Source organism: Sarcophilus harrisii, chromosome 3 (assembly GCF_902635505.1).
Source record: "Sarcophilus harrisii chromosome 3, mSarHar1.11, whole genome shotgun sequence".
Taxonomy (NCBI): Eukaryota; Metazoa; Chordata; class Mammalia; order Dasyuromorphia; family Dasyuridae; genus Sarcophilus; species Sarcophilus harrisii.
In genome coordinates, this window is record NC_045428.1 from 338,868,833 (window position 1) to 338,896,615 (window position 27,783).

General features: G+C 34.2%; 1 protein-coding gene across 5 annotated transcripts in view; it reads left to right on the top strand.

The window, feature by feature from the left end:
• The window catches only part of MGAT5 (alpha-1,6-mannosylglycoprotein 6-beta-N-acetylglucosaminyltransferase), a 365,609-nt gene that overhangs the window by 229,126 nt on the left and 108,700 nt on the right, over window positions 1-27,783 (top strand). For all 5 annotated transcript variants that reach the window (XM_023499178.2, XM_023499179.2, XM_012544690.3 and 2 more), the window contains 5 exons: window positions 11,531-11,602; window positions 14,402-14,563; window positions 15,602-15,771; window positions 16,978-17,112; window positions 22,384-22,517. In XM_023499178.2, the coding sequence (XP_023354946.1) occupies window positions 11,531-11,602; window positions 14,402-14,563; window positions 15,602-15,771; window positions 16,978-17,112; window positions 22,384-22,517 (673 nt within the window). The remainder of the gene's footprint in view (window positions 1-11,530; window positions 11,603-14,401; window positions 14,564-15,601; window positions 15,772-16,977; window positions 17,113-22,383; window positions 22,518-27,783) is intronic.

The following is a 27,783-nucleotide window of genomic DNA, read 5'->3' on the forward strand; positions in this document are numbered from 1 at the left end:
AATTGAAACTCTCTCCAAAATTGCCATTGATATCTTAATTTCCATACCTAATGGTATTTTCTTAAGCCTTATCCTCCTTGACTCATTTGCAACATTTCACATTATTGATCATTTTTGTTCCTAGGTTTTCCTCCCTAGGTTTTCATAATACTACTCTCTGCTGGTTCTCCTCCTGCCTTTCTGACCATGTCTCAATCTTCTTGTGTGCAGGGAAGATACTACTAGTTTACTGTATCAGGTACCTTCAGAGTTATCCTTAACTCTTCCCTCTCCTCCATCTCCCATCCAATATTGGTTCTACTACTGCACCAGTGTATCACCCTTAGAATTATGGATATCTTCCTGTCTCATGCAGCTGAACTCCTTTTATATGTCATCTCTCACTTCTTGTGTAAGCTTCTTAATGTACTGAAACTGTCTTGTTTTTTCTCTTTGTATTTTAGGGTGTAGCTCAATTTTGTTGCATAATGAGTGCTTAATTCATTCATTCTTTCCAAAATGTAATTATGAGTAGTGTATAAAAATGAGTCTTCTGTCTAAAACATATTTTGAGCATAAGTTTATTGTATCTGAAGCAGAGTTAAATTACTCAGGGAGTAACAGCAGAAAGAACATTTGGATTTGGAGTTTGGTTCAAATTTCAACTTTAGATGTTACCTAGAGCAATTCATTTAATCAAGTCAATAAGCATATATTGAACACTTGTGTTTTACACACTGTACAAAGGGTTGGGTATATAGAGAACAGTAAAAGATAAGTATCTCTGTTCTCTCAGAGCTTAGATTTTAACTTCTAACCCTACTGGATCCCAGTTTCCTTATCTGCAAAGGGATCGTGGTGCCCTTATATTACCATGGTAAGTTCTATATGATAAATATGGAAAGTAGAGCCGCCTTAGTGGAAAGAGGGCCTGGGATTTTGTTTTGAAGAAAGGGCTGGGGGAATAACTTAACAGAGAAAAGCTTAGTAGTGGTAACTGGAACATCTGCTTTCTCCTTTTATCTGGTCTGGTTTCTAGCAAAAGAGGAACAGTTAGGACATTGCAGAAAAGGAAAATGGTATGAAAAAAAAAATGGTGTGAGGACTGGGGACTTCTGAGAGCAGGGGATTTGATGATGTCATTCTTAGGGATAAATAAATAGACAAGTTTTGCAGGAGTGGAAGGAACTCCCATCCTGAAAAAAAAAAAATCCTCTTGACTCTGCTAATCCTTTGTTTATTCCATTTCTCCCTATTAATGTCTCCCAACATCCTTCAATCTTTCCCCTAGAGGCAATTTCATCCTGTTAGCCATTTTTGTCCTGTAGGACTCTCTCCAGTTTCTCTATATTTTGTATGAAGTTCTGTAACCCGAATTAGATATTATACTCTAAGAAAGATCCATTTAGTGCATGAGGAACAACTTTCTGTCTTTTTTTTACAACTTTCAAAAATATATTCCAGCAGAATGGTGTGATGATTAATAATAATAAAAGTAGGGGAGCATAAATTAGAACTCTAGTAATTTTTAAAACCAAAAGATAACTTCGTATTCTTTGCTAATTGTTCCTTATATTATGGCACAAGCTTATTTAAATATAGGCTATTGCAAACATCTTAGTGCCATTTTATGTCATTTAAGCTATAATTGTTTAAAATGCCATGTGTGCTTTAGGAACACTATATAATGACACGTCTTATTTTTGTATGAACTCTATTCTCAGTTTATACAAAAATTCTAATTCAGGTTAGTTTTCTCTTATCCTTCAGTATTCTAATTCCTCTTCTATGCTATTGATTGGTATGTATTCAGTGATTGAGACCACTATTGATTTTTACTCCAGAAAAAAAAAAATAAAGATAAGTCATTTGGAAAGACAGAGGGGAAGAAAGGAGAAGTTAAGGAAAACATGGGAAGTATCATTCAAAGCCATATGGAAATCATTTTGTATTAACCAATATTTTAACTATTGATGTTCTTTCTTCCCTTTTTTTTTTTTTAAATTAACAATTTTAGATGATAAAAGTTTAGTACCTCCTATGTGCAAAGAAAGGTGACAGATGCTAGCTGGATGAAGAAATAAGTCTCTTATTTTTGTTTCAGATTTTTGAGATACATTTGATAAAATTGCAATTAGAAGGAACAGTAAAAATATATATATGTTTAAGCAGGAATATTATGAGGATATGCTTATTTTCAAGGATTTAATTTGAATAGAATATGAAGCCAAGACTTCCCAATCTCCTGTATGGAATGGAATTGTAAACAATTCCCTCACTGCCCAAATAATATAATAGATATGAAAGACAGACAAAGTTTCAAGAAAACTACAAAAGTCAGAAAACCTAACATTTTCTTGTTTAGAAAAAAAATAACAAATTAATGAAAACAAATGGATTTTTATGTCCCCAGTAGTTGAAACATAATTCTTTTAAGTTCATGTATTAAATATAAAATGAAAATGATTTTATGTCACATTTCTAACTCTGGATTAAGTAAATGTATTTATATCTCTTATTGGGAGAGGCATAGACAAATACACAGAAGATATTTTTACAGATACAAAAACATTTTAAAAATTAAGTATAACTTTATTGACTGACTATATGAACACATCTTTAAATACTATTCCGGTTCCTTACATAAGGTCCATTAACTTTTATATTATGTCTTTGTTCTAAGAGGCATTGTGATGTTGGATTTGCAGTCAGGTGAGACTAAAGTTTAAATTCCTCCTTCCATTTCTTACTAGTTTTGTGACTTTGAGCTAGTTAATTATTTAACCTCTTTAAACTTTGGTTATCTTAGTTGTAAAAAGAGGACAATAATAGCAATTTTATTCAAGATTATTCTAACGGTCAAATAGTGGGTAAAAGTTTTACAAATCTTAAAACCCTTTATAATTATCCATTATTATTATTGTTATTCTTTCCCTTTAAATATTTCCACTTTCAAAATTTGTTTTTAAGAAAGGCATAAAGTCTCTAGTGTGAACACCAACTTTATGTGTACTTTTGCATTCCCTAAGTTACATTACATCCTGTTATTTTTCCCATTGGGATTCCCTGAATGAATCTTTTTTTTAATTCTCTGGTAGCCTCAGCAACTGTAGTTATGATTTTGAGTAATTCCAGGATTGTGCTTATTTGGTTTCTGACTATTCCATGATATGCCAACTCCCATTGAATTAGTTATGATCACTTTGTTCTTTACCCCTTGAAGCAGGATAAGCCCTCCTCAAACTTTTTAATTCATTGATTTTTTTTTTTTTAATCTAGTCAACATTTACTCCTAAAATATCTGTATGAAGCAAAGCTAGGGTAAATTACCCCCATTTTACAGGTTAGAAGGCTGAAATTTTGGGGTTTAATGAGTACATTTGTACCCTTTTGTAAATAAACTTTAAAATGAATCATAAAATCACAGCATTTTAAGAGTAGAAAGAATCTCTGAGATTATTGAGCCCATTTTTGGTTGGAAACGGAAAGTAGTAGTTTACCCAAGTTCCCTTTCAACTGTTAGAATCTGTGAGTCTTTGAACTCTTAGCCACAGCATGACTCCCTTGTACTCTTGATTGTCTGGTCTTCAAATAAAACATTTTTATTCAGGTCGATAAACGTTTGAAATTTGTCACAATACCTGGCTTGATCCCTATAAAATGAACTTTAGTTGTCCTAATTTTACTGGTGGTTCAAATCCTACCATTGAGTTGGCACCTGACCCCTTCACCCCCTAAAAAATGAGTCTTGAAAGCAAACTTCTCTAAAATACTGGGTATGCAGCTACTCCAAATAGAAGAAATCAGTGACTGATTCATTAGGCAGTTTTACATTTCTGGAATACCAGGAAAATAATTTTCTCTATCTGTCTTTGTGAATCATGTAACTTACCCCCCATTATAGAAATGGGGATTCATAAGATAATTATTATGAATGTCATTGTTTCAGGTATATTAACTTAGCTCTCTGAAGAGCTTTTAGAATCTACTTTCATTGCTGTGATCTTTCAGTGAATTCAAAATGAATTTCTTAATTCACTTCTCTTGCTATGTATGTAGATATTATCAGTGTATTTCCTAGCAACTTACTCCTCCTTTCTTCCCTAGCTCCCAACTTTATGTGACTCTTCTAGCAACCAGTCTTGAAGCAGACAACATATATTTCTAAAACTCCTTAACCTTTTATGTCCCTTTGTAGCACCTAGTAATTCCAAGAATTACAGTAGTTCGGAAAGAATAAATCTACAGAGTGATTGATTGCTAGAATTATAATAGGTAAAAGCTGTTGATTCATATAACAATTTGAGTGTGAGTGAGTGTGTGTGTGAGAGAGAGAGAGAGAGAGAAAGAGAGAGAGAGAAAGTGTGTGTGTGTGTGTGTGTGTGTGTGTGTGTGTGTGTGTGTGTGTTGAGGGTGGGGAAATGCCATTGCTTTATAAAGGAACAAAGAAGCAATTTTATGCCTTACTCATCAATCTGTTTCTCATATCTAGTGAACAACAGACATAAAGGTCTTTGCCTCTTTGAGTTCTCCCTTGGCAGTATGTAAAACTAATATTGGCTGAACATGCTATTAACCTTGAGTTTAAATTCAGAGTACTTAATCCCATGATTAATGCCAAGATTAATGCCCAACAGCAAAGGTTGGGAGCTCAAATGTTTGTGAATGCGAGCATGAAATGAAATCCTAATAACCAGTACAATGATTTGGATTTATGGGCTGTGTTGGCTTCTAAAGATAACTTGGAAATGGTGTTGCACAGAGTAATTTGTCAAAGTGGGCAGTGATGAAGAATTGACTGTTTATGATGCAGGGGAAAAAATCTGAATGAAGAATACAACTCTCTGGGTTTTGGTGTAATAGGGGCAACACTTCACTGTGAGACTTCACTGCATGAGAAGAATGACATATTTTTTTAAGGTTTTTAACAGTTTAAAATTTGAATTCCCCTTTTAGTAAGATATATTGGGCTCCTCAGCAGAAATGTAGGTGTATAGACTTTTAATAATATTCCCTTCACTCTCTGAGTATTCTACTTCTCTATATTTATATTTGCAGTTCGTATTATCTTAAATTCTAAATACTTATGCTCACATGCACACATGTATACATATACTCAGGATATTATACTACTAATAAAGAAAAGAGGTGGATATCTTTAGTTTGTCAATTATTTCTTGATCTTCTGTTCCTGTAATCATTTGGTTACTTTTTATATAATATTTCCAGCTTATAGATTTTTAGTTATTGAGATACTCCCTTACCCTAATCAGACATATTCTTGGTTCTACTTCATCAAAATCAAAAAGGGGAAGGAAAAATTAGCCTATACCAAAACCTTGGCAAATGCTCTAATACATAAATGTGTAGTTTCTGATCTATTTTTTTCTATGTTTAATATTTGATTTCTTGTTTGCCAAAACTATAACCTATAAACAATAAGCCCATAAGATTATTTCCCTCCAGAGTTTCAGAAAGTTTTTGCTCAGATTTCTTTTTCAATTATGACCCATTTTATTTTCTCTTCACACACACACACACACACACACACACACACACACATACAGTTTTGTTTTGTTTTGTTTTGTTTTTACTACCAAAAAGCACTACAATATAGTTCCTTTTAAAGATTTCAATAATATGTTGTAAATTTCTTTGCCCTGTAACTTGTGTTGGACTGTGTTCTTCAATGAGAGAAGGTAGTTAATCAGACTATTTACATTCAATTGAATATAATCTGCTTAAGGCCAGGGATCATTTTTCTTTTTCATCTTTTTTATCCTCAGCCCTAATTAGGCACAATACCTTGTTGAAGACATATTTATTATATTGGATTGACTTAATTTCTTTTTTTCCCTTTGGAACAGTATCATTTTTAGAGATTCTTCCAGGAAATATTTAGGCAATACATAATCAAAATGTAAAATACCTTTTTGTTTAAAAAGAAACAATATTTGAAACAGAAAAAAATATGGCTTCACAGAGGCACTTATATTTTTGTTAGGCTTTATAACTTCTCTTGACCATAAATTAGTCAATTAAAATTTATTAAGCACCTATTAAGTTCCTGGCACCTTGTAGAATACTGAGATTAAAAAGAAAAGCAGTGAGAAAATAATAACAGAACAACAATCCCTCTCTAGGAGATCAAAGGCTAATGAGTGAGACGACAAGCAAACGATTAGCTACAAAACAGGTATGAACTGGATAAATTGAGATTAGTCTCAGAGGAAAAGCACTAAGATGTAAAGAACTGTGAAAGTCTTCTTGAAGAATGTGGGACTTAAACTGGGGCTTGAAAGAAACTTGGAAGCAGGGATAAATAAGGACCCTTCCATTCTTAATACCATAGCAGTGCAAACTTAAATAGTCAGATGTAATAATGCATGTTGCAAGGAAATTCTGAGTTCATGTTGACCAAACTTTTTTTCCATTTAATCTTTATAATTTCATATATATAATATATATTATATATGATCTGCTTACAGAGATCATGAGAGAATTAGAATGTTAAATGGTAAAGTTATGTATTTTCAGAAGTATTATTTTATCTTTTTTTAGTAGTTACCGTCTTTTTAACAATATTTGCCTTGAGTCTCTGCTCTAGGAAAAAATTCACATTAAAAATCTGTAAACCATGCATGAAAATTTGTAGTTGTATATACCAAACCATCAAAATATGGCTGTCTTTGAAAATGGCCAGTAATGACTACTAGAATGCCTTCAATCATAGATTCTAGAAAAGCACAGTTCATATAGGTTTCTTTTTCTCTTCTGTTAGTAATGCAGGCATTTGAGAGGGGGAAATTCATTTTGAATATAGAAAACTTATATTTACCCATACAGACAAGCACAATTAATTTATTCATTTCACTGCTGAGAAATATGTCATTGTTTTCCTCTTTTGAGAGATGAATTTGTGTTTCCTTTCCAGGGAGACTTATTCAAAGGAAATTTGAAACTTTTATGACCATTTTTTACAGACTCATGGTGTAATACAGAAAAGTCAAATCCTTGGTCAAAAAAGCTGGCAACACTCCTGGGTGTGGGTTGAATCAGATAAAAATGTGATTGGGAAATATTTAACATAGCAAATAAAAAAATTCAGTATAACATAAATAATGCTAATATGTTATTTTTAAGGTATACACCCTTGTGTGTGTATACATACTCAATATTGTCATCTTTTGAGTTTAATTTCTGAAACATTGCAAACCAGAACACAATAAAAAAAATTTCCAATGAAACAGGTCCCCTACTCCAACTCTATTCCCTTTAAAAGTTGATCCCTTGTAGTCTTGTTGGATACAAGTAAACTCTTCTGTCCTTCACCCAGACAAGGTTTCAAGTAAAAGATTGAACATGACTTAATTTAATTTGGAATGCACTTCTTAACTGAAAAACATAACTGAAGACCAAACAGAAACCTCGGATGTAAAGTATCAGTTATTTGTCTGAACAAAGGACGATAGTAATCTTTAGAAAAAGTAAGAACTAGAAAAGAGCTAAATAATTAACTCTTTCAGAAGAATAAAGTCTAGAAAATGTTCACTTTTGAGAAATAACAACAGGGAAATCTGTCATGTTATGCATTGTTGTATACATACATTCACTGTTTTTGACATGATTTTATTCCTCTCATCTTCCCACTCTATATTCCAACATGATATATATTTCTTGCTTTTTCTTTATAATTTAATGGAATATATCCTTTTTTAGAGTTCATACAAATGTGACCTAGCTTTGATTTTTTGGGGAGACTTTGTGTGATATTGAATATTATTATTATTCTGTATCTACTATAACTACCATAGAAATGTAATTTTATAATCTTTTCAAATAGGGTTATCAAACATAAAATAGTTTTATTTTGTGTGTTCTCTCTGAGAAAAATTGATTTATGGTTCATCTACATAAAACATATATTAATGTTCCACTGTTCTAGCTACTTCATTTTATAGCCTGAAGCCAATGCACTAAAAAGATTGTTTCATCTTGAATGAATTTTGCTCTCAAATTAGAGGTCATTTTAGGAATGATCTGACTTTTTAAAATGGTATGTTCTTTATGACCTAGTATTGGTGACATGAATGTTAAGCTGGTTTTTAAAGAGAAAGTTACAGATTAAGGACATTGAATTACTAGACTTTGGCAATATTTTCCCCAAATTCTATTAATTGAAGCCATTATTTTGGAAAATGTTGCTCATTTAAGAGTTGTTTGTTTCAGCATTTGGAGTTATTGCCAATGTTGGCTTTCTTCCAGCTTGAGTAATCCTTTTAAACTTGAAAAAGATGAAATGTTTTTCTTATGGAAGAATTGGTTTTTGTATAATTAATTAGTTTGTTATCTAGGGATTCTTCTTTCCCTTTATTCCTTTCCCCTACCAAAACCAACTCCTGTTCATTCAGATTCCCATAATCAAATCTACTATGTGGTATATTGAAATTCAACTAGAAGTTGCACTGACCTATTTAATTTTCCATATTTAAACAGCCTGCTTTTAGAAATTAAGTTTTGTTCAGTTTTTAAGGTGAAGAAAAATTGATAATGCATGATCATCTAAACAAAGGAATTAGTTTTTTGTCTTCTAATCCAACGTCACCTTTTGGAACAAGGGTTCATACAACATTTCCACCAAAGTGAATCTAAGGATCTTTATTTGAAAGAAGAATAGAGGAAGGGAGAGGCTGTCTTTGGTAATCAAGACATGGTCTTATTAACATTGCTTTTTATTTTTTTAGTTCCTTCTTCCTTATGGATAGTTTCATTTTTCTGGTCCTAAATTAAGTAGGCTTTTTTGTTTTATTTTCTTAGTGTCAAGTTTATTTAGATTCTCTGCCTTTCTTCTCCTACACTTTTCAATGATTTGTTGTGGTGGAAGCCTGGAGTCTATTTGAAGCTTTCATTTTATAAACATGCTTTTTAGCAATATTTTGTTGGGGGAGCTCTCTTTCATCACTTTGATCTAAGCTCTTTAGTCCAGCCAAAATATATGAAGCACAGATGTAGGCAGTGTTCCTGGGTCCAACAAGACCTTCTCTCTCTATATTACTTATTTTTCTTTTTCTTCTTCACTTTTCTCATTTGTAGTACTTAAGATCTGACCATTCATGGTAATGTTATTATAAGAGCTGAAATCAGAGCTTGGATAGCCAACACAAGTTGCTTTTTTATGTATGAAGAACTGTTCCAACATTTCCTTTGTTAACTCTAGAGAGTCTTTTTAACATTCAGAAGTCATTTGTGTGTATGATTAAATCTAAATTTGATCCAGTCAAGTAAAAAAAAAAAAATACATCTTGTGTTTCCTGTAATCCAGAAAAGGACAAAGATACATTTCATTTCTCCAATAAGAAATTCTTTTCCCACATTGGTGATATAATTATTGTATCCAGATCATTTACAACTGAATATTACTGATGGAAATCCTTATTTATTTATACTAAATAGATAAAAAAAAATTATCATGGATGAAGAACCCTATTTCTGGCTTCTAAATCAAAGTCATAATTTACTAAGAAGATCCTAAGCTACATTATAATTAGAGTTAAATGCTATCACTTTGGCTTTTAATCCATTAAAAAAGCATTTGCATTAAATATCTATTCTGTATAAAGCCCTGTGCTAGATGCTCAGAATACAGAAAGCAAAATAAAGCTTATTTTTTATCAGGGAAGTAAATATAAAATATTTTCAGGAAGAAGAGAGTAATAATACCTTGGAGTATCAAAAAAATTTCCAGTAGAAGATAGCACTTGATTTTAGCTTTGAAAAAAATTCAAAGATTTTAGGATGCAGAAGTGAGGGGAGGGAATTCATTCTAGATAGGAGGGACAGTCTGGACAAAGATTGAGAGTTGACGGTTGGGGCTATCCAGCCATGAGATCAGTAAGTAAGCCAGTTAGTCTGCAATACAGAGAATATGAAGGGGAATAATATGAAATGTCTAGGAAGATAAACTGGATTCACAATGTAAAGGGCTAAGGAATTTATATCTTATATACAAAGGACAATAGGAAGTTTCATTTTGAAAAAAAATATTAATAGGAAAATAACATTGTGAGACCTATGTTTTAAGATTATTTTGGTGGCTATGTGATAAATAGATTGGAAATGGAGAGAAACTCAAACTGGGAGGCCAGTTCAGAGGTCATTTCAATAGTCTGGACAAGAAATGATGAAAATTTGAAGCTGAGGAAATGTGAAGAAAGGGATATATATATGCAAGGCATGTTATGGAGGTCAAATCAACAAGACTTGGTAGTTAATAGGATATGTGGTATTTGGGAGAGAGAAAGGTAAGACAGAACTCCAGGGGTGTGATCCTGGGTTACTGGAAGAGTGGTGATGCTTTCAAAATAAATAGAGCAGATATCGGATTGCTTTCTGTCTTGGGGAGGGTGTTGGAGGGGAAGGGAGGGAGAAAAATTTGGAATATAAAGTCTTCAGAAATGAATCTTGTAAACTATCTTTACGCATATTTTGGGGAAAATAGAGAATTTTAAGAGTATAGGCAGGTTTGAGAAAGGGAGATAATAATTTCAATATTAGGCATCTTGGTTTTGAGATGCCTGTTGCTTATTAGGCAAAGATAATCAACAATTTAAAGTGTAGCTTAATTCAGAGATGACTTGAATGCATCTGTTATCTTATCAATCAGTGTTTCTTTTGTTGACTCCTTTGAAACCTGTGCATGTCTGCTCATCTTGTATAACTCTTGTCCATGACTCTCATAAATTCATGACATTCAACCTGATGCAGGCCTTCCTTGCCTTCTTTTAATATCTCAGGAATACCAATGGAATATTCTAGATAGCTACTTGTCATCCTTGGACATATTACTAGCCTACATTCTCTTACATTTCCTAGATTATATCTTTTACTTCTTAATAGTCTTCAAAGTTTTTATTCCATTATGTTAATGGTCTTCTCACACCTAAAACGAAACTCTCCACTTCTCTTTGTGTAATCCTTACTTTCAGTATTTTAAAAATTATTATGTTTTATGACTAGTAGCCATACAATGAAAAGTCCAGGAAAACACAAAAAAACCTTTAATGATCCCAGACTTCTCCAAGAAACAAAGGCCCATCTCCTTAATACCAAACAAGAAAATGATAAGCTTTAGATATAAAGATTTGGGAGTCAGGTGAACCTAGGAGATCTAATGAGATCACCAAAAGAGGAGCGTAGAGAAGATACAGAGAAAGTTCAGGAAAAAGAGTTTGGTGATACCTGTGGTCTCTCCATCCAAAAATATTTTTGCCCTTTATCTGATCATTTCTCTAATAAGTCACAGGAAAGATTCCTCAACTACTTAGGCCTCTTACTTTAGAAACTGAGTAGCCCTTTGGTAAAGAATTAAGCAATGATATTTTGTAGGAAAGACTGATGAGGTTTTTCATTCTGATTAGACAAGATTTCAGACTAAATTATTTATTTAATATTTTATAATATTTTTTCAAAGAAGGAATCAGGAGGAGGTGGAGGAAAGAGGCATTAATATACAAACCAAATCACCTATGGCTTTGCATTTTTTATGTTTCAGGTTGAAAATTGGTGTCCTCATTTACCTTGGAGAGCAAAAAATCCCTATGAAGAACCAGATCAGAATTCAATGGTGAGAAAGTTTGAAAACCTATTTATAGGTCTTATGTCTTTAGGAATAAATTCATTTTCACTGTAATTAACTCAGAACATTGGTGTTGAACTAAAATAGAAATGGGAACCCTTAAGCCACATATAGTGCAAATTAACATGACCAATGTTCTATTGTATTTTTATTAATTTTGTTAAAGAGTTTTTAATTACATTTGAATTTGGTTCTGGCCTACTCAGGAGTTCTCAGGACTACATACTTGGCACCTCTGTTCTAGATTCTTCCTACTATAACCTAAAACACTCTCAAAGGAACAATTTTCTTTATTAGTCCTATGGAAGTTAGGGATTTATTCAGGGATGATAAGTGGCCTGGACAAATTAGGTAGTATTTACTAAATATCTATTGTGCGACCTGTATTGTTATAGGTAGTATGTACAAGATGGGATGTGAAATTAGTAGAAAATGTGACTTGAACTCAGTCAAAGAGTTTAGAATCCTGTTGAAAACACAATTAAAAAACCACAGATCTTTTTGAACATCATTCATCTATCATATATTAAGTGTTTGCTATGTGTGATGTACTGTGCAATGAATGCACCAGAGATGCAAAGACTAAAACAAATATTTTTTGTTTACTGTGATATGGGGATGAGGATTGGGGGGAAGGAAATATCATGTATACATATAAGCAATGACAAGACAATTTGAGGAAGGAGAAAGTATGTAACTTGAGGCATTTAGAAATATAGATGATTGATTATGTCATTCAACCTCTGAGCATAACCTTAAGGCAACCAAGGATTCAGGAAGGTAATGGTGGTACAATGGCTGGATTTCTGGCTGAGAGAACAGAAGTATTTCAGTGAAATAGTTTTAGTTAATATGTTTTATTGTTTGTCCTTTGTTCTCGAAGAAGACCATGACATTAGGGAGCTGATGCCATGACATGCAAGTGAAATGAATTTAAGTGAGAGGGAGCTATGCAGTCACCAGCCTTACTTTCTCCTCTGGATCTGTCTGGATCTAATAGTCAGATATAAGATATAGCTCAGGACAAATTGAGATGATTCTGGATGCAGTGGGAGACTTTGGGTTTTTTTTTAAGCTAAGATTTTTAACAGTCTCAGTTTGACTGAGGCAACACCCATTCAGTAATTAATGGTAGGTAAGAAAGAAATGAGAAGAAGAAGAAGAAGAAGAAGAAGGAAGGAAGGAAGGAAGGAAGGAAGGAAGGAAGGAAGGAAGGAAGGAAGGAAGGAAGGAAGGAAGGAAGGAAGGAAGGAAGGAAGGAAGGAAGGAAATGACATTTTTCACCCAGTTAAAACAAATTTAAATTTTTTTTCAAAGCTTAGACATAGAAAGAAAATGGCTCCATTCTTTACTTATGATGCCTTCTGAATGACTCTTTAAAATGTCCTAGAAAAATAATTGCTTGAAATAGCTCGATTTAGTTTCACCAACTTTGGAAACAATAGTGACAAGGAATTGTTATAAAAGAAAATAAGGTATTTGGGGGATTTGCTGGGGTTTTCCAAACTTCATTCATATTGTCCCAATAAAACCAAGAATTCTTTATCTTTTTGTTGTTAAACATTAACTTTTGGATGTCTGGTGACACTTATGGACCCCTTCTCTGAATAATGTTTTTAAATGCATTAAAAATACATAGAATTGCCAAGGAAAGCAGCTGTATTGAATAATATGGTTAAAATATTTTTAAGAGTAAGTTCACATGCCCCAGGTTAAGAATCCCTTAAACTATTAACTTCTTTTGGCTGAGGTTCTAATTTCCTGTCTTTTGATGGCTTAGTTTGTTTTCTTCAGGGCCCTTTCAAAGTTTACTACATTCATCATAAAATGTGGAACCCCATGTTAGTCCTAGTACTCCATTAAGTATGTCCACGAGATAGTTAGTCTCAGGGATAAGAAAGAAAAAAGTTCTGAGTTCAATTTTGAGCTCAGACATATGCTGTGTTATCCTAAGCAAGTCACTTAATGTTTCAAAAATTGCTATGTGTGAGGGTGCCAGGACTACAGAGACTAAAACATGAAACATTCTTTGGCTCCTCTGAAGCAGAAAGGTAGTGGAGATGGAATATCATAGGCAAATACAAAGTATTGGAAATAAAGTCATTCTCTAAAACTGTAAGCTATACTATATTAGCTGCAGATGTTCAGTGGTAGATTCCTTACTGAAGCTTTCTACCTTACTTTCCCCTTTATCTCCCCCACTGAAAAAAATTACCATAGCAACACCCAATGTCTTGTACTTAGTACTTATTCCTAGTCAAGTTGTTCTGGTTGGTCAGGGACAGAAGTACAAACTTCTGCTCCTTTTCATAACCTTTCCCTTTTATGTGGTAGAACAGCATATAAATTCCTTGGAAACAGAAAACAAAAAATATGTGAAAATTTCTTCTAATCCTGGGGGGAATCATTTAACTCATAGAAGGTGCTCTATAGATTCACTAATTGCTTTCCATATACTAGTGTCAGAGAAGTTCAAGACATCTGATGTGTACTCACACATGGTAAAATGTGGTTGAACAAAATTAATTTAATAAAAACTGCTTGATATCAAATTTTCTTATGGTATGCCCTAGAAGATTAGTTTCCTTCACTTCAGTTGCTAGTTCTGGCTCTTTAAAGTTAAGTTGTATAAAGGAGAAGACGTAGTTTTAAAGTCCAACATTAATTCAGCCTTTCAAGTTCAGGATGAAATGTCACCACATGAAAACTAACATGCTTCTGAATGTTTGGGGTCATTCATCTGTGTTCACCCCATATCCCTTTTCTCTGTTAAACATCTAATCATAGGCTGAAATTCGTACGGATTTTCACCTACTCTATGGAATGATGAAACGGCATGAAGAATTCCGATGGATGATACTAAGGATCCGAAGAATGGCTGATGCATGGATTGAAGCAATTAAATCACTGGCAGAAAAGCAAAACCTTGAAAAGAGAAAAAGGAAAAAAGTGAGTTTCTTATTAATTTTGTTACAGTTCCCAATTTTCCTTTTAAGTTTGATTCTGCTTTGAAATAGAACCAAGAAAGAAATATATGGTATTGAGAATGATATTCCCTCAGGATGAATTTGCTGTATCTTTTGTATAGTTCTTTTTTGTGTTAATTTCCCCAAATCATGGTCTTCTCAAACATCAAGAATAAACAGCTTGTTTGAATATTTAGTAGTGTCTCCAGTTCTTCCTAAGTCTACTGTTATTGGTCACTGTTATTTCAATTCATTTAATTTTGATTGTTTTATTGTTCTTTCCATTTTGTTTAGTCATTGTATATATTATTTTAGTGGTTACACTTGACTTTGTATCAATTTATAAGTCTTCATGTGCTTCTCTGTGTTCAACATATTTGTTGTTTCTTACAACACAGTAATATTCCATCATGTTCATGTGTCACAATTTAATTATTTCCAAGATTGGGTGTCTACTTTATTTCCAATTCTTTGTTACTATAAAGACATTGCTATAAATGTTTATTGGATAATTTAACTTTGCTTTTTGTCATTGACCTCCTCATGACATTGTATGATTGTAAGTGGGATCTCTGAGTCAAAGGTAATTAATATTTTAGTCACTTAGATAATTCTAAATTGGTTTTCATAATGGATGATCCAATATATAGCTCCACCAACAATGTATTAGTATTTATGCTTATCTTTTTACAACTCTTCCAACATTGACTCATGATCTTATGTAATTTTTATCAATTTACTGAGTATGAAGTAAAACTATAAGACTAATTTTCACTTGCACTTCTCTTCATTAATTGTGATTTCTTAATATTTTTTTTAAAATGATTTGAGAAATAGTCCTTAATCACCTGTTTCATACATTATTTTCTTTCTCTTTTCTTTATGATCTAGAAAATAAAGCCTTTATATGTGAACACTGTTTTGTGGCCACTTTATCAAGTATTGAGTTTCATGGTAGAAGTGTCTTGAGTAATTTGGATGTTAATTCAACATGAGCCTATCTGTGTGTCTTATTTTTCAGATTCTCGTTCATCTGGGACTCCTGACCAAGGAATCTGGCTTCAAGATTGCAGAGAATGCATTTAGTGGAGGCCCACTTGGTGAATTAGTTCAGTGGAGTGATTTAATTACATCTCTCTACTTACTGGGCCATGACATTAGGATTTCGGCTTCACTGGCTGAGCTCAAGGAGTAAGGAGATTACTTTTCAATTTTGAAGCTGGAATACAAAAAAAGAAATTGTAAACTCTTGAAGCCTCTATTAGTGTGTAATTTCTTGCAGAGAAAAATGAAAGTGATAATTCACTAAACAGGAGATAAGAAGATTATTTTCAGGAGCTAAATACATACACTGTGAAAAGGATGATATGTTTTCATTGTAGCTGTAGGCTCTGGAGGCTTCATAAATGAACGCAAGAAAATTCAAACTAAGGAGCTTATTCATTGCAGTTACAGGTGCTTCATACATCTGTCGCACAATGTATTCTTAACTTTACTAATTCCTTGTCTCTTGCTGTGAAATTCACACCCTTCCCCACTCAGCATCAAGCTTTTCATATTTTAAGACAAGGCAAGTTCCTGTTTATAATTTAATTTAGGGAGAGCAAATTTCCTGAAAGCCTGTACTTCTTTTTAAGTCAGCAGACTTTAAACTCCAAGTCTGTCAACTACTGCGTTTCTATTTAACTGGCATTTGCTTCTCTTTCTCCTTTTTCCTTTCCCTTCCCTTCCCCTCTGCTCTTAGTCTCTTAATCCCTTTTAGATTGACACAGCTGGCTAAGTATACTCACAGACACATCCATCAGTTCTTTCCACTCATGCACCGGATGAGCTGCCTAGAGAGAGGCTGACCCAAGTTTCCAAGTTATTATTGTGTGGAATAAAGAAAGAAATCCCCAATGGATTTGAATTTAACTTATAGGTGAAATTGCGAGTAAAGGAACATTTTAGAAAGTACTATAAAAAACACCGTTACTTTTTTATTAAGAACAAATGAGGAGAAGAAAAATGACATGAAAAACCAAATGTGTATCACTAGCACCTAGGATCATGTCAATCATAGCAATACTGTTGATGAATAATTCTTGACAAATGCATTAATGATGATTATAAGTTTTAGAAATTATTTGTGTGGGACGTTGAAATTTATCCAACACTTCTTCCAATGCTACAAGGCTGGGTATAGCAGGTCCATTTTATAGAAAGAACAAAATTCCAGGGTTAAATCAATAATCTAAGAATATCATTTGTGAAATTTGAACCCAGCTCTCAGATGCTGGGAGATATCAGGGAAAGCTTCCTGGAAGAAGTGGGATGTTTGATTAGAAGTAACCCAAGTGCCTGTGAATATATATGACAATGTAAATGGTGTGTTGTGTGTTTCTCCTCTCTCCTTAGGATAATGAAGAGGGTGGTAGGTAATAGATCTGGCTGTCCAACTGTTGGTGACAGGATTGTGGAACTCATTTATATTGATATCGTGGGACTTGCTCAATTTAAGAAAACTCTTGGCCCTTCCTGGGTTCATTACCAGTAAGTGTTTTGTTTTCACTTGAAACCTTATGCCTATTTTTTAACAATGAAATTTAAGTGGCATTTGTTTTTGTATGGAATGAGAAGATAAAAGAAGGCCCTTTTTATTTGGGCTGATTATTTCTAATTGAAACTCAAATTGTTCACAGCTACTTTCCACTTTCAACAATCATTCATTATTTTCATTGATCTCCAAAGAACAGGAAGCATATTTTAGGCATTCTTTCTAACTTTCCAATTTTATGTCCCTCTTTTCTCTCTATACCTACTTCAGCTCTTTGATAAAATATGTATCCAATAAGGCACACTTCAGTAAGGAGATTGCATATCCTCTTTCTTTAATGTGTAATATCATCTTGCATTTTCCCTGTCTTAGATATTGGTCCCCAAACTAACAGGAAGTACTTATAATACAGCCTGAGCTTTACACTTTAAAAATAAGCAAACCTGGTGTTTGGAAAATGAAAGAAAGACCATTTCTTAAGCTCTTTGCTATATCCCTGGCAGGCCCCTAGGGGTGCAGTGGATAGAATGCAGGGCCCAGAGTCAGGAAGATTCAGTTTCCTGAGTTCCAATCCGGCCTCAGACATCTACTAGCTTTGTGACCCAGGGCAAGTCACTTAATCCTGTTTGCCTCAGTTTCTCCATTTGTAAAATGAATAGGAGAAATAAATGGCAAACCACTCTAATAGCTTTGTCAAGAAAACTCCAAGTGGGGTCACAAAGATCAGACGTTATTGAAACAACTGAACAACTACATATGCCAGTGCTAAGAGTTAGGGGTACAGATATAAATAAGTTAGATGCAGGCTGTGTCTCCTTCCTTTTTCCCCAGAGAATTCTTAAATGTCTGGTGTATGTCAGCATTCTGCTTAGAACGTTATAAATATGGCACCTGCTCTCAAGGAGCTTACGTTCCAGTGGTAGGAAAGGGAGGGAGAGAAGGGAAGAAAAGCAGTAGCAAGTGCTGTCGTATGTTTTGGAAACACGTGAATAGTATGAAAACCTGGCATAAATGAGGCATTTCTTAAATACTTCCTATGGACCAAGCATTATAAGTGTTGAAGATACAAAAACATTTTAAGATGGGAAGATGTTACATATACAGGAACTGGAGTTGGAAAGAGGGATGGGCAACATGTCTTGGAGCTGGCTGGTAAGTGACACAGTGGGCCTGGGACCAAGCAAGATAAAGTGAAATTTCTCTAATCAGAACCCTGGGGTCCAGGAGAGAGAATGTTCTGAGGGGAAGCAGCATGGTTTTAGGAGTCCTAGGAAATGACAGTTGATTGGACAGGATTATGTTCTTTTTATTTTCTTTTTAGTTAGTTACAGCAGTGATGGTCCTCTTTCACTTCCCTTTTCCAGTGTGGGCTTCCCCTGTTTATTTCCCCCACCCTTTATGAATCATGAATTTGTCTGTCACAATTGCTTTTGATTTGGAGATAGCAATGTCTTCTTTGTAGTTGTATGATTGTGTGTGTGTCTGTACACACACACACACATACATATACATATACACACATGTATATCCTGTGGATATAATGTTCAAGTAGCATTATATTTTGCAAGTAAAATATTTTGCATATAATTAGATGCATAGGCATATGTAATTTGTGATTTTTAAGTTGAAAGGCTGAGGACTTTTTATTAGATGACTTGGGTTCCTCCTCCCTTCCTTCTCCCACTTTTACCTGCCTAGACCAGGAAAATTCCTGATAAATATTAGATAGAAATTCCCATCTGAATATTTATTCTTATCATACAACCATTAACTGATGCCATTATGCAAAAAAACAAAACAAAACCCTCAGTAATAAAATTTGTGGATCAATTAAAAAAGACAGTTGCATGATTGAAATAGTCACTCTTATTTCGATGTATTCTGGTTGGGTAAAAAACTGAAATTCATTCTTTTCAGAACAGCTTGCTAATTTATCCATTGTTCCTTTCCTAAATATCATCTCTATTAGTGATATTAAATAGCAGTATATCTCTTTTAGTGTCTCTGCTCCAGGAACTGTGTTCCATGGCAAGACTAAGAATCTAGAAAATTTGGCAGTAGTTCTGAGTGTCTCATTCTTGTAGGTGAATGGGCCAAGGGGTAATCCAGTAAATCATATTGCATTTTAGCTTAAAATTATTCATTTTCATTTAGGAGTAAACATTTGAACTTGGACTCTATTGAACTTGGACTTGAAATGAGGTTTATAAATAACCTCTTTTCTATGGTGCACTTCAGAATCTACTTAAAGAAGGTTGGGGAAAGTGAAAGGCTTGAGTTCCAATGGCAAATAGTTCACTGGCATTTTGTAAAGCAGTAAATATGAGATGAAGAACAGGTAGAGAAATGTAATGAATGGTCACCCAGTGGTACTAGAGATAAGAAATGGTGAAAGCTGCTTCAGAATTATTTGGCTGTGATATACGAGTCCCTCGTTGGTAAAAGGCCACTTGCTCCTAGTATCTCAGGGCAAAAATGTCTTTTTTAATTATCAATATACCCTGAGATGCTAGGCACACAGAATCAGGATGAAGACATTAATATTAATACTTTAACTATAGTTCTATAATACAGTGAATTTGGAATTTCCTGAGGAAGAGGCCCTTCCCCGTGAATCTCTTCTATTTCCTCTGTTGCCATCACTCTGACAATTACTTTAAAAGACAACCTCAGAAACAGAAATAAAACCCAAAGCCTTAGAGCAAAATGACCCTCAGTATTTGAAGTCTCCAATTTTTAGCCATTGTGTGGAACAGCTGCATCATTTTAAAAAATATATATCTAGCTGCTCCTAATGTGCTAGTCACTGCATATAATGGTCATTACAAAAATCTCTTGTTAAGTGGGGTTCAGGAAAGACTTCATGTAGCAGATGGGACTTGAACTAAGATTTTGAAGGCGGTAGGGATTCTGAGAGCTGGAGATGAGGAGCAAAGTGCATTCTAGGTATGAGAGGATGCAAAGGCACAGAGATGAAAGATGATGGTTTTGGAAAACAGCAGGCCAATTTGACTTAGAACATAGCGTGTGTATGTGAGAAAGCAGTAGTTCTAACACTCTAAAAAGAGATTAGAGCCAGATTTTCCACTGCTTTAAATAAGTAGAAAACTGTAATTTATTCTAGGTGCATTAAGTAGATGCTGAAGCTTTTTAAGTACAAGAGTGACATAGGCCATAGTAACATAGTTTGAACTACACTTTGTAAATACCAGCTGTGGAGGGAAAGAACTGGAAAAGGGGAGGAGATTGGAGAGAAACAGATTAATTAGGAATTTTTTATAATATCCCAAATCTGGGATTTGAAATCCATGAAGTTGGCTTAAGAATAAATTTTGATAACTATATTTCAGCAAAATTGGTTTCCTTTTTAATCCTATATATTTTATTTTATTCATTTAAAAACATTATTCTGGAAAGGAGTCCCTAGGCTTCCATGACACAAAAACGGTAACAATTCGATTCTCTTTTTAAATTATCCTCAAGAGGAGACACATGTCAGAAGGAGAGCCTTTCATGGTTCATTCCTTTATATATCTTTTCATTCACTACATAGAACCTTCTATGCTGCCTATTACAAAGAGGGAATTCATTCACTATTTGTATTGAACTGAGGAATGAGAATGGCTATTGTGGATACCCATTAAAGAACCTCATCCTAGAAATCACCCATAGTTGTTTCCAAAACACACCCACCTATCTTGCAGTCTTCAAAGGACTTGGAAAATGGAAAATGTGTTAGAGACTAAAGCTTCCTTTTTTCTCTATCTCCTAAACCTATGGTTCATATTTACCTTTATAGCATCCCCTGGATTCCCACTGGACTATTCTGGGGGATGCTAAGAAAACCCGATGCTTTGATAATATTTTCAGTGAAAGCTAGTGGTGACATACAGAGAATGACAACCATTGATTTGAAGTGGTCCCTGAGATTGAGTTGTGTTCCAGTATGGTCCTGGGTTGTTGGGTTTTTTTTTTTCTCTTTCTAAATGTATTGCTTTAGGAAGACTTCCAAGCAATAAATCATCTACATAATGATAAATGTATTTTCTGATTGGGAAGTCATCATATTAAAGTGACGCTATGCTTTTTTTCTTCTTCAAAAAATTTTCTTTTAGGTATTTGATTCCCCCCCCCCGCCCCCTTGATTTTGTTCCTTGAAGTACAATATGTGTTTCAAATTTGACCTCTGAAATAGCAGGCATCCATATTTCTAGAAAAGATGGAAAGTAGCTGAGCCAGGTTCTATAAGATCTTTCTCTTCATCGAGTCCTAAGATAGAGGGTTTGATCTTGATTTATTTACTTTAAAGAATGCTGGATCAGTGGGTTTCAGAATTTTTTATTTATGCATGAGTACAGAAAAAGATAGAATTTTCAAGTAGCAGCCATTGATGATGAAAATGAGATAAAATTAATATCATTAGCTTTGAAAAATAAAGAATAATTTTTGCTTTGATATTGGCTTCTACTTTCAGGGTTTGGGGTGCATATGCATATGTGTGTCCATACCAAAGATGTTTATTGAATACTTGGCATGAATTTTCTCCCCTTTTTTGTCTTCTTGGACTGCATGATATCAATTTATTCCAGTAGAAAACCTTAAAAAATCTTGCACTTTAAGCAGAATTTGGAGCCTTACCTAGAATCACATCTGTGGCTTTTAAACCCTCTAGAATACATAAGATTATTTTGTGTCAAAGGAGAGTTGAATTCAATCTTTCTCATGTCTCTTTGGCCCAAACCCTTCATCCCTTCCCCCACATGCATACCAGCTTTCAAATGCAACTTATGATTTATTTTGTATTTATTGAAGAATTACCACCTAAAGTATGAGTCAAGCAAGCTTTTGAAAGATAAGCTACAATTTATGTGAGAAAGCTGAGGAAAATATTTTATGCCTACATGGTAGATTAGTATTGACATAGGAATTTGATCTACAAAGGAGGCATCATGTCCCAAGGAGAGAATAGGAGATTTGAGATCTCATTTCAGTTATACAATTCATTGTTAGACTCTAAACTAGTAACTTAATTTTTTTGTACCTCAGCTATAAAAATAGGGGTTTGAACTAAATAAGCCATCATTTATAGCTCTAAAATTCTCTGAAAGCAACTCAAGGGGACAACAGCCATTAGCTTTTAAATTTTTTTTAAAGTAAAAATACTTCAGTGTTTAAGGTGCAGCTACAAGCATAAATTAGAGTCTTTTGCTTTTAAGATTTTTCAGATACAGATTTCCATTCTGAAAAAACATGGATTTTTCTTTCAGGTGCATGCTCCGTGTACTGGATTCATTTGGTACTGAACCAGAATTTAATCATGCTAATTATGCCCAGTCTAAAGGTCACAAGACCCCATGGGGAAAATGGAACCTTAATCCTCAACAATTTTATACAATGTTCCGTGAGTATTCTTTTTCCTGCTTTCCAAAATTCTTACAAATTTGACTGTGTGCCCCTTTCCCTTCTCTCACGAGTAGATCCAGATGAGTGAAAGACTGTAGAAGGTAGGGTAATTTGTAGCTTGCATTGAAAATCTATAAACAAATTTGGCCCTGGTGCTAAAAAGACAACTTGTATGTCCCTCAATGGCCACAATAACATAAGGAAAATGGCATAATACACTCAGAAGAACATTGGCCTTGGAACCAGAATATCCAGGCTTCGAATCCTAGCTTTCATTTGTTGCTTTTATGTCCTTGGAAAAAATGACTTTACTTTTCTGTACTTTATTTTCCTTATCTGTGAAATGAGAGTGGTGGAGTAAATTAGCAATACTGAACACTATCCGCAAATTACATGCAGCCTACAACACTTTCCATTGCAACTCAATCATATTAAAATGTGATAGAGAAGTAGTTAACAAAATAAACAAAAAGTCATAGATAATGGTAATATATGGTTTTCTAAATAAGTGTATCTCCCACAGGGATCCTTATGTATGCTTTCAGTTTGACACCACTGGAATAAATGATCTTTAACTTCCTTGTAAACTCAACTCCTAAGCCCAGTCAGACAAAAGTTCCAGGATTCTCTTTTATTCTCTTCTCTTCAATTTTCTTTCCTTTTTCTCCTTTCCTTTTTTCTCCTTTTTTAATGTTTTCTCTCTTTTTACTTTGTTTCTGTTGTCATATGACAGAAGACCAGGTGATGAGATATATTTCATTGTCTAGCACAAGAAAAATGAAAATGCTTTTACAGACTTGACTTCTGGGGGTTAGGGGGTAGGAATGTCTAGCTTTCCTAGTGTTAGAATTCTCATTTGGACTCTGCAAAAATTTGTAAGATAGCAAAACAAAAACATTTTTTTTAAAAAAGAAATTGACATATTTTTCATTTAGACATATTCTTTTTTCTTCTCACTTAATTTTAAAATAAACCCTTTAAAAATAATCCTCCTGAAATATTGTTGGCAGCCATTTAAAGAAGAGGCATTTATTTCTAAGCACCAGTGCTAGGCACTGGGCATACAAGTATAAAGAATGTAACAGTGCAGTGTTGATATTCTAATAAAACAGTACATATAAAAATATGTACAGTATAAATGTAAATTGAATAAATATATACACATATACATATAATGTCATAAGTGTATATATGTATTTTTTAGTATTACATATAAAAGATGGTACCTGAACTACAGACTCTGAGATAATGGTTAGGAAGGCATGTATTCCAGACATAAGGAGTGACTGGTACAAAGCTACAGAGACTAAAAATGGATTGTCGTGATTGAGGAAAAAAAGAAAAGATCAGTTTGGCTGGATCGTAAAGTGAGAGAGAAGTCATAATGCCCGATGAGATAGGAAAGATAGGTTGGATACAGATCTGAACAGCAATAGGAAGCCACTGGAGTTGACTGAGTAGGGTAATGTCATCAAACTTGTGCTTTAAGAAAAACCACTTTGGCAATGGTGTACAGGATGAACTACAATGGGAAGAAATTTGAAACAGAGAAGTCAATTAGAAAAGCCATTGGAACAATTTATCTGCAACAAGAGAATGGTCTGAATAGTGACTATCTGATGGGTAGAGACAAAATAGGGGAAACATTGATTTATGGCTTCTATAGAAGCATTTATTTCATGCCTACTGTATGGCAGACACTACATTAAGTGCTTTCCAAATGTAACTTTATTTGCAAGGTATATACTGTAAGTGATTTACTCAGGTTCAAACAGTTGGTAATTGTCTGGAATCAAATTTGAACTGAGAACGTCATGACTCCTGAGCTCTAGCCACCAGAGTAAAGAGAAAGGAACTGTTGTGAGAAATGTATGGAGCTAGAAATGACAAGACTTGGCAGTAGATTGGATACACAAGGAGAGAGAGAATGAGGAATCAATTGAGTTAGCCCCTGTAATGAAGTTGAGAGACGTGAAGTTGAATGATTTTTGGTGCTTTTCACAAATGAGAGAAATTTAAAAGGGTTATGGTTTGAGTACAGAAGCAGGTGAATTCTGTTTTAGAGAGGGTTAGTTTATGATTTCATCCAGTTTGAAATGTCCCATTTTGAGCTTTTGATGGCTATTGATAATGAGATTCTGAAGCAGAGGAGAAACTAAGACTAATAAATATTTACATCTGAGTTGTCATCTGCATAGGTGATAATTAAGCTCTTGGAAACTGATGAGATCTCCAAGAGAAAGAGTGTAGAGAAAGAAGAAAACTAGACAGACCCCAGGACAGAATTCTGCAGAATATTCCCAATCAGGCATTGTGATATTGTTGGTGAGAAGGAGTGGTTGGACAGATAGGAGAAGCAGGAGACAGCATTGAGACAGAATCCCAACTTGGAGAGAGTATCTAGGAGAAGGTAATGACCAAGGTAAAATGTAGCCAATCAATTGAGAAGGAAATAGCCCAAGAAACGGCCGTCAGATCTGGCAGTTAATTTAGAAAGAGCCATTTCACTTAAGTTTTGAAGTTGAAGTACAGTGTGCAGAGAGTTGAGGAGTAAGAAGGAAAGAAATAGAAGTGAGTGTTGACAGCTTTTTTTTTTTAGTTTAGCTGAGAAAGGGAAGAAAGATATAGGAATTCAATGAGAGAAAGAATGAAAATGTTTAAGAAGATGGATTCAAAAGTACACGTAAAGGTCAAGGTCACCTCATTGCTAATACACATGGAGGAAAGGGAGGGAAGAGTAAGGGGTGGTATATTTTTAACAAGTGCTTATCTGCTGTTGACACTCCTACTTTCACTATTAGTCATGGGAAGTACTTGTGGATTTAATTTAGGACCCGAAAGAAAAAAAAAGTTTTTGAGCTTAGATATACTTGTCATAACTTTTTTTTTTCAGTAGTATTTATACCCCTGGTGAGATCATCTCCTCGAAGGCAAGAGGCTGACCTATATAGCTTCTTAAAGTTCTTGTGATATCTAAATCTGTCGACATACTTATAGCTCTTCACTGGCCTGCTGCTCTGGACAGACTAATTTAGATATTGTAGAAAGGTACAACAAATGACAGAATAGTATATAAAAAAGCTACCTAGGCCTTTGAAGATATAGGGAGCTGTATCTTTGAAAATTATGCCTCCTTGGATCTGGGGAAGAAGAGTTCTGAAATAAAGCATCCTGTATCATGAGGCTTGAGGGTGAGAGTCCATGAAGACTTGTTTTTTTTCTTTATAAAGTCAGATTGGAAGTGGTGGCCCTTAGTTGTCTGTGTTGTCACATATTGTATTAGAATTCAGGTTGGTCACATGTTCAATAGTGCTGTTAGTGTTTAATAATGTTATGAATCTGCAATGGTTTTTTTTTCTTAACAGTAGTCTGAGTCTAATAAGGGCATTTTGTGTGCTCCAACAATGCACTATGCCCAATTTTACTTTTGGGATTTGAAAAATATGATAAGTTTTTTTTAAATCCATTTTTATGATGGAATTAAAGGATATTTTAAAATTATATTCTACCCCTACTCTGCCTTTTGTTTGTTTGAGTTTTATATATTATTTTGACACAGTAGACACAACTCAAAAAACACTGTGCTCAGTTTTAGTCACTGGAGTTCTAAAAGTTTGTTTTTGTTTTGTTTTTAATGGAGATAGTTCAGAATAAAGGACAGAATAAAAGGACAAAATAATCATTATGATCAAAAAGATTAAAAGCAGATACTATTTGGAAATTCAAAAGGGATTGGGATTGTAACTCCTTAAAAAAATGTAGGAAACATTAAGAGTCTAAGAACACTTTGTAAAAGGCTTTATGAAAGTCTTTGTAAAGTAATGATAATAATAATAGCTACATTTATTAAGCACTTAACTAGGTGCTGGGTTATTATACCAAGCACATTACAAATATCTCATTTGAGACCAACAACAACCTTGTGAAATAGGTGATATTATTATCCCCATTTTACAGTTGAGGAAATTGTGTCAAACTGAGGAGAAATACTTGCCCAGGGTTACACAGCTAGTGTGTTGAGACCAAATTTGTCCAATGGGTAATACAATGGAAAAAAAAATTGAGCCCATGATTAGGAAGACTTAAATTCAGATTTAGCCTTAGATACTTACAAACTGTGTTACCTTGGGTAACTTAACTCTGTTTGCCTCAGTTTCTTAATCTATAAAATGAGCTGGATAAAGAAGTGGCAAACCACTCACGTATCTTTGCCGAGAAAACTCCAAATGCAGTCATGAAGAGTCAGACACAGCTGAACATTCCTGACTACAGGCTTGGCATTCTGTCTACTGTACCACTTACTGTGAAATATCACCATTGGTGATGGCGTATTCTTCCGGATTGCATTAAACATCTAACGTGTTCTAGATGACATGCGGCTGTTATTACAGTGATTTTTCTTTTATCAAGTATTTCACAAAAGTAAATTTTCCAGATAACTATCTCTTAACTTCTAAATGTAATTTTAATAGAACTTTCTAAAAAAACTATTTTGTAGTAGATAAAACTTAGTACCAAATGTAATTTGATGTCTCAAAGTTATCATTGTGAATATCAATTATTGCCCTCCACTGGCATCTCAATCTCATCAATGTGGCTACTCCCTCCAGTGATACAGATTCTCTGGGACTTTTAATCCATGTTCTCTCATAAATCTGGTTCACCTAAACACCCAAAGTTCTGGTTTCTCTCATTTTATTCTTTTGATATTATAAGAGAGTAAGTGAAATACATTATAATAGAGTTCCCAAGTTTGTCTGTCCCCAAGCTCCCGCTATTTTACTGGCCCATCATATCTTCCCTGTCAAGCATTTCTCAAATAATACCCTTCATGCTACTCTTGTCACGTGAATTCCTCCTTTGCAGTGTTTTGCTGTCTCATCACAACTATCCCATGACTCTCCAATGCCCTTTGAGTGTCCCTCAATTGGATTTCTTTGGACATTGCTATAATGGGGTGATGTTTTCTAGGAATATTGCAAGATACAGAACTGTTACTCTGTGACTAAAAAGCCCCAGAGTAGCAGCCCTGGGATGGGATGCTATTGAGATAAGGAAGTCACCTCTAGCATGGCCTAAGGCTGCCACAGGTGATGCCTTCAAGCCTAGAAGAGTAAAAAAAGGGAACAGAGAAAACCAATTAAATAGTATTTCAGATAAGCATCTGATTTTAGGGGTTAGAAAGAATTCAATTCAATTCCAAAGACATTTCCCTGGTCTTTGCTTTGTATATAGGACTCTATCCCTGGGGTGGGTGTGGGTGT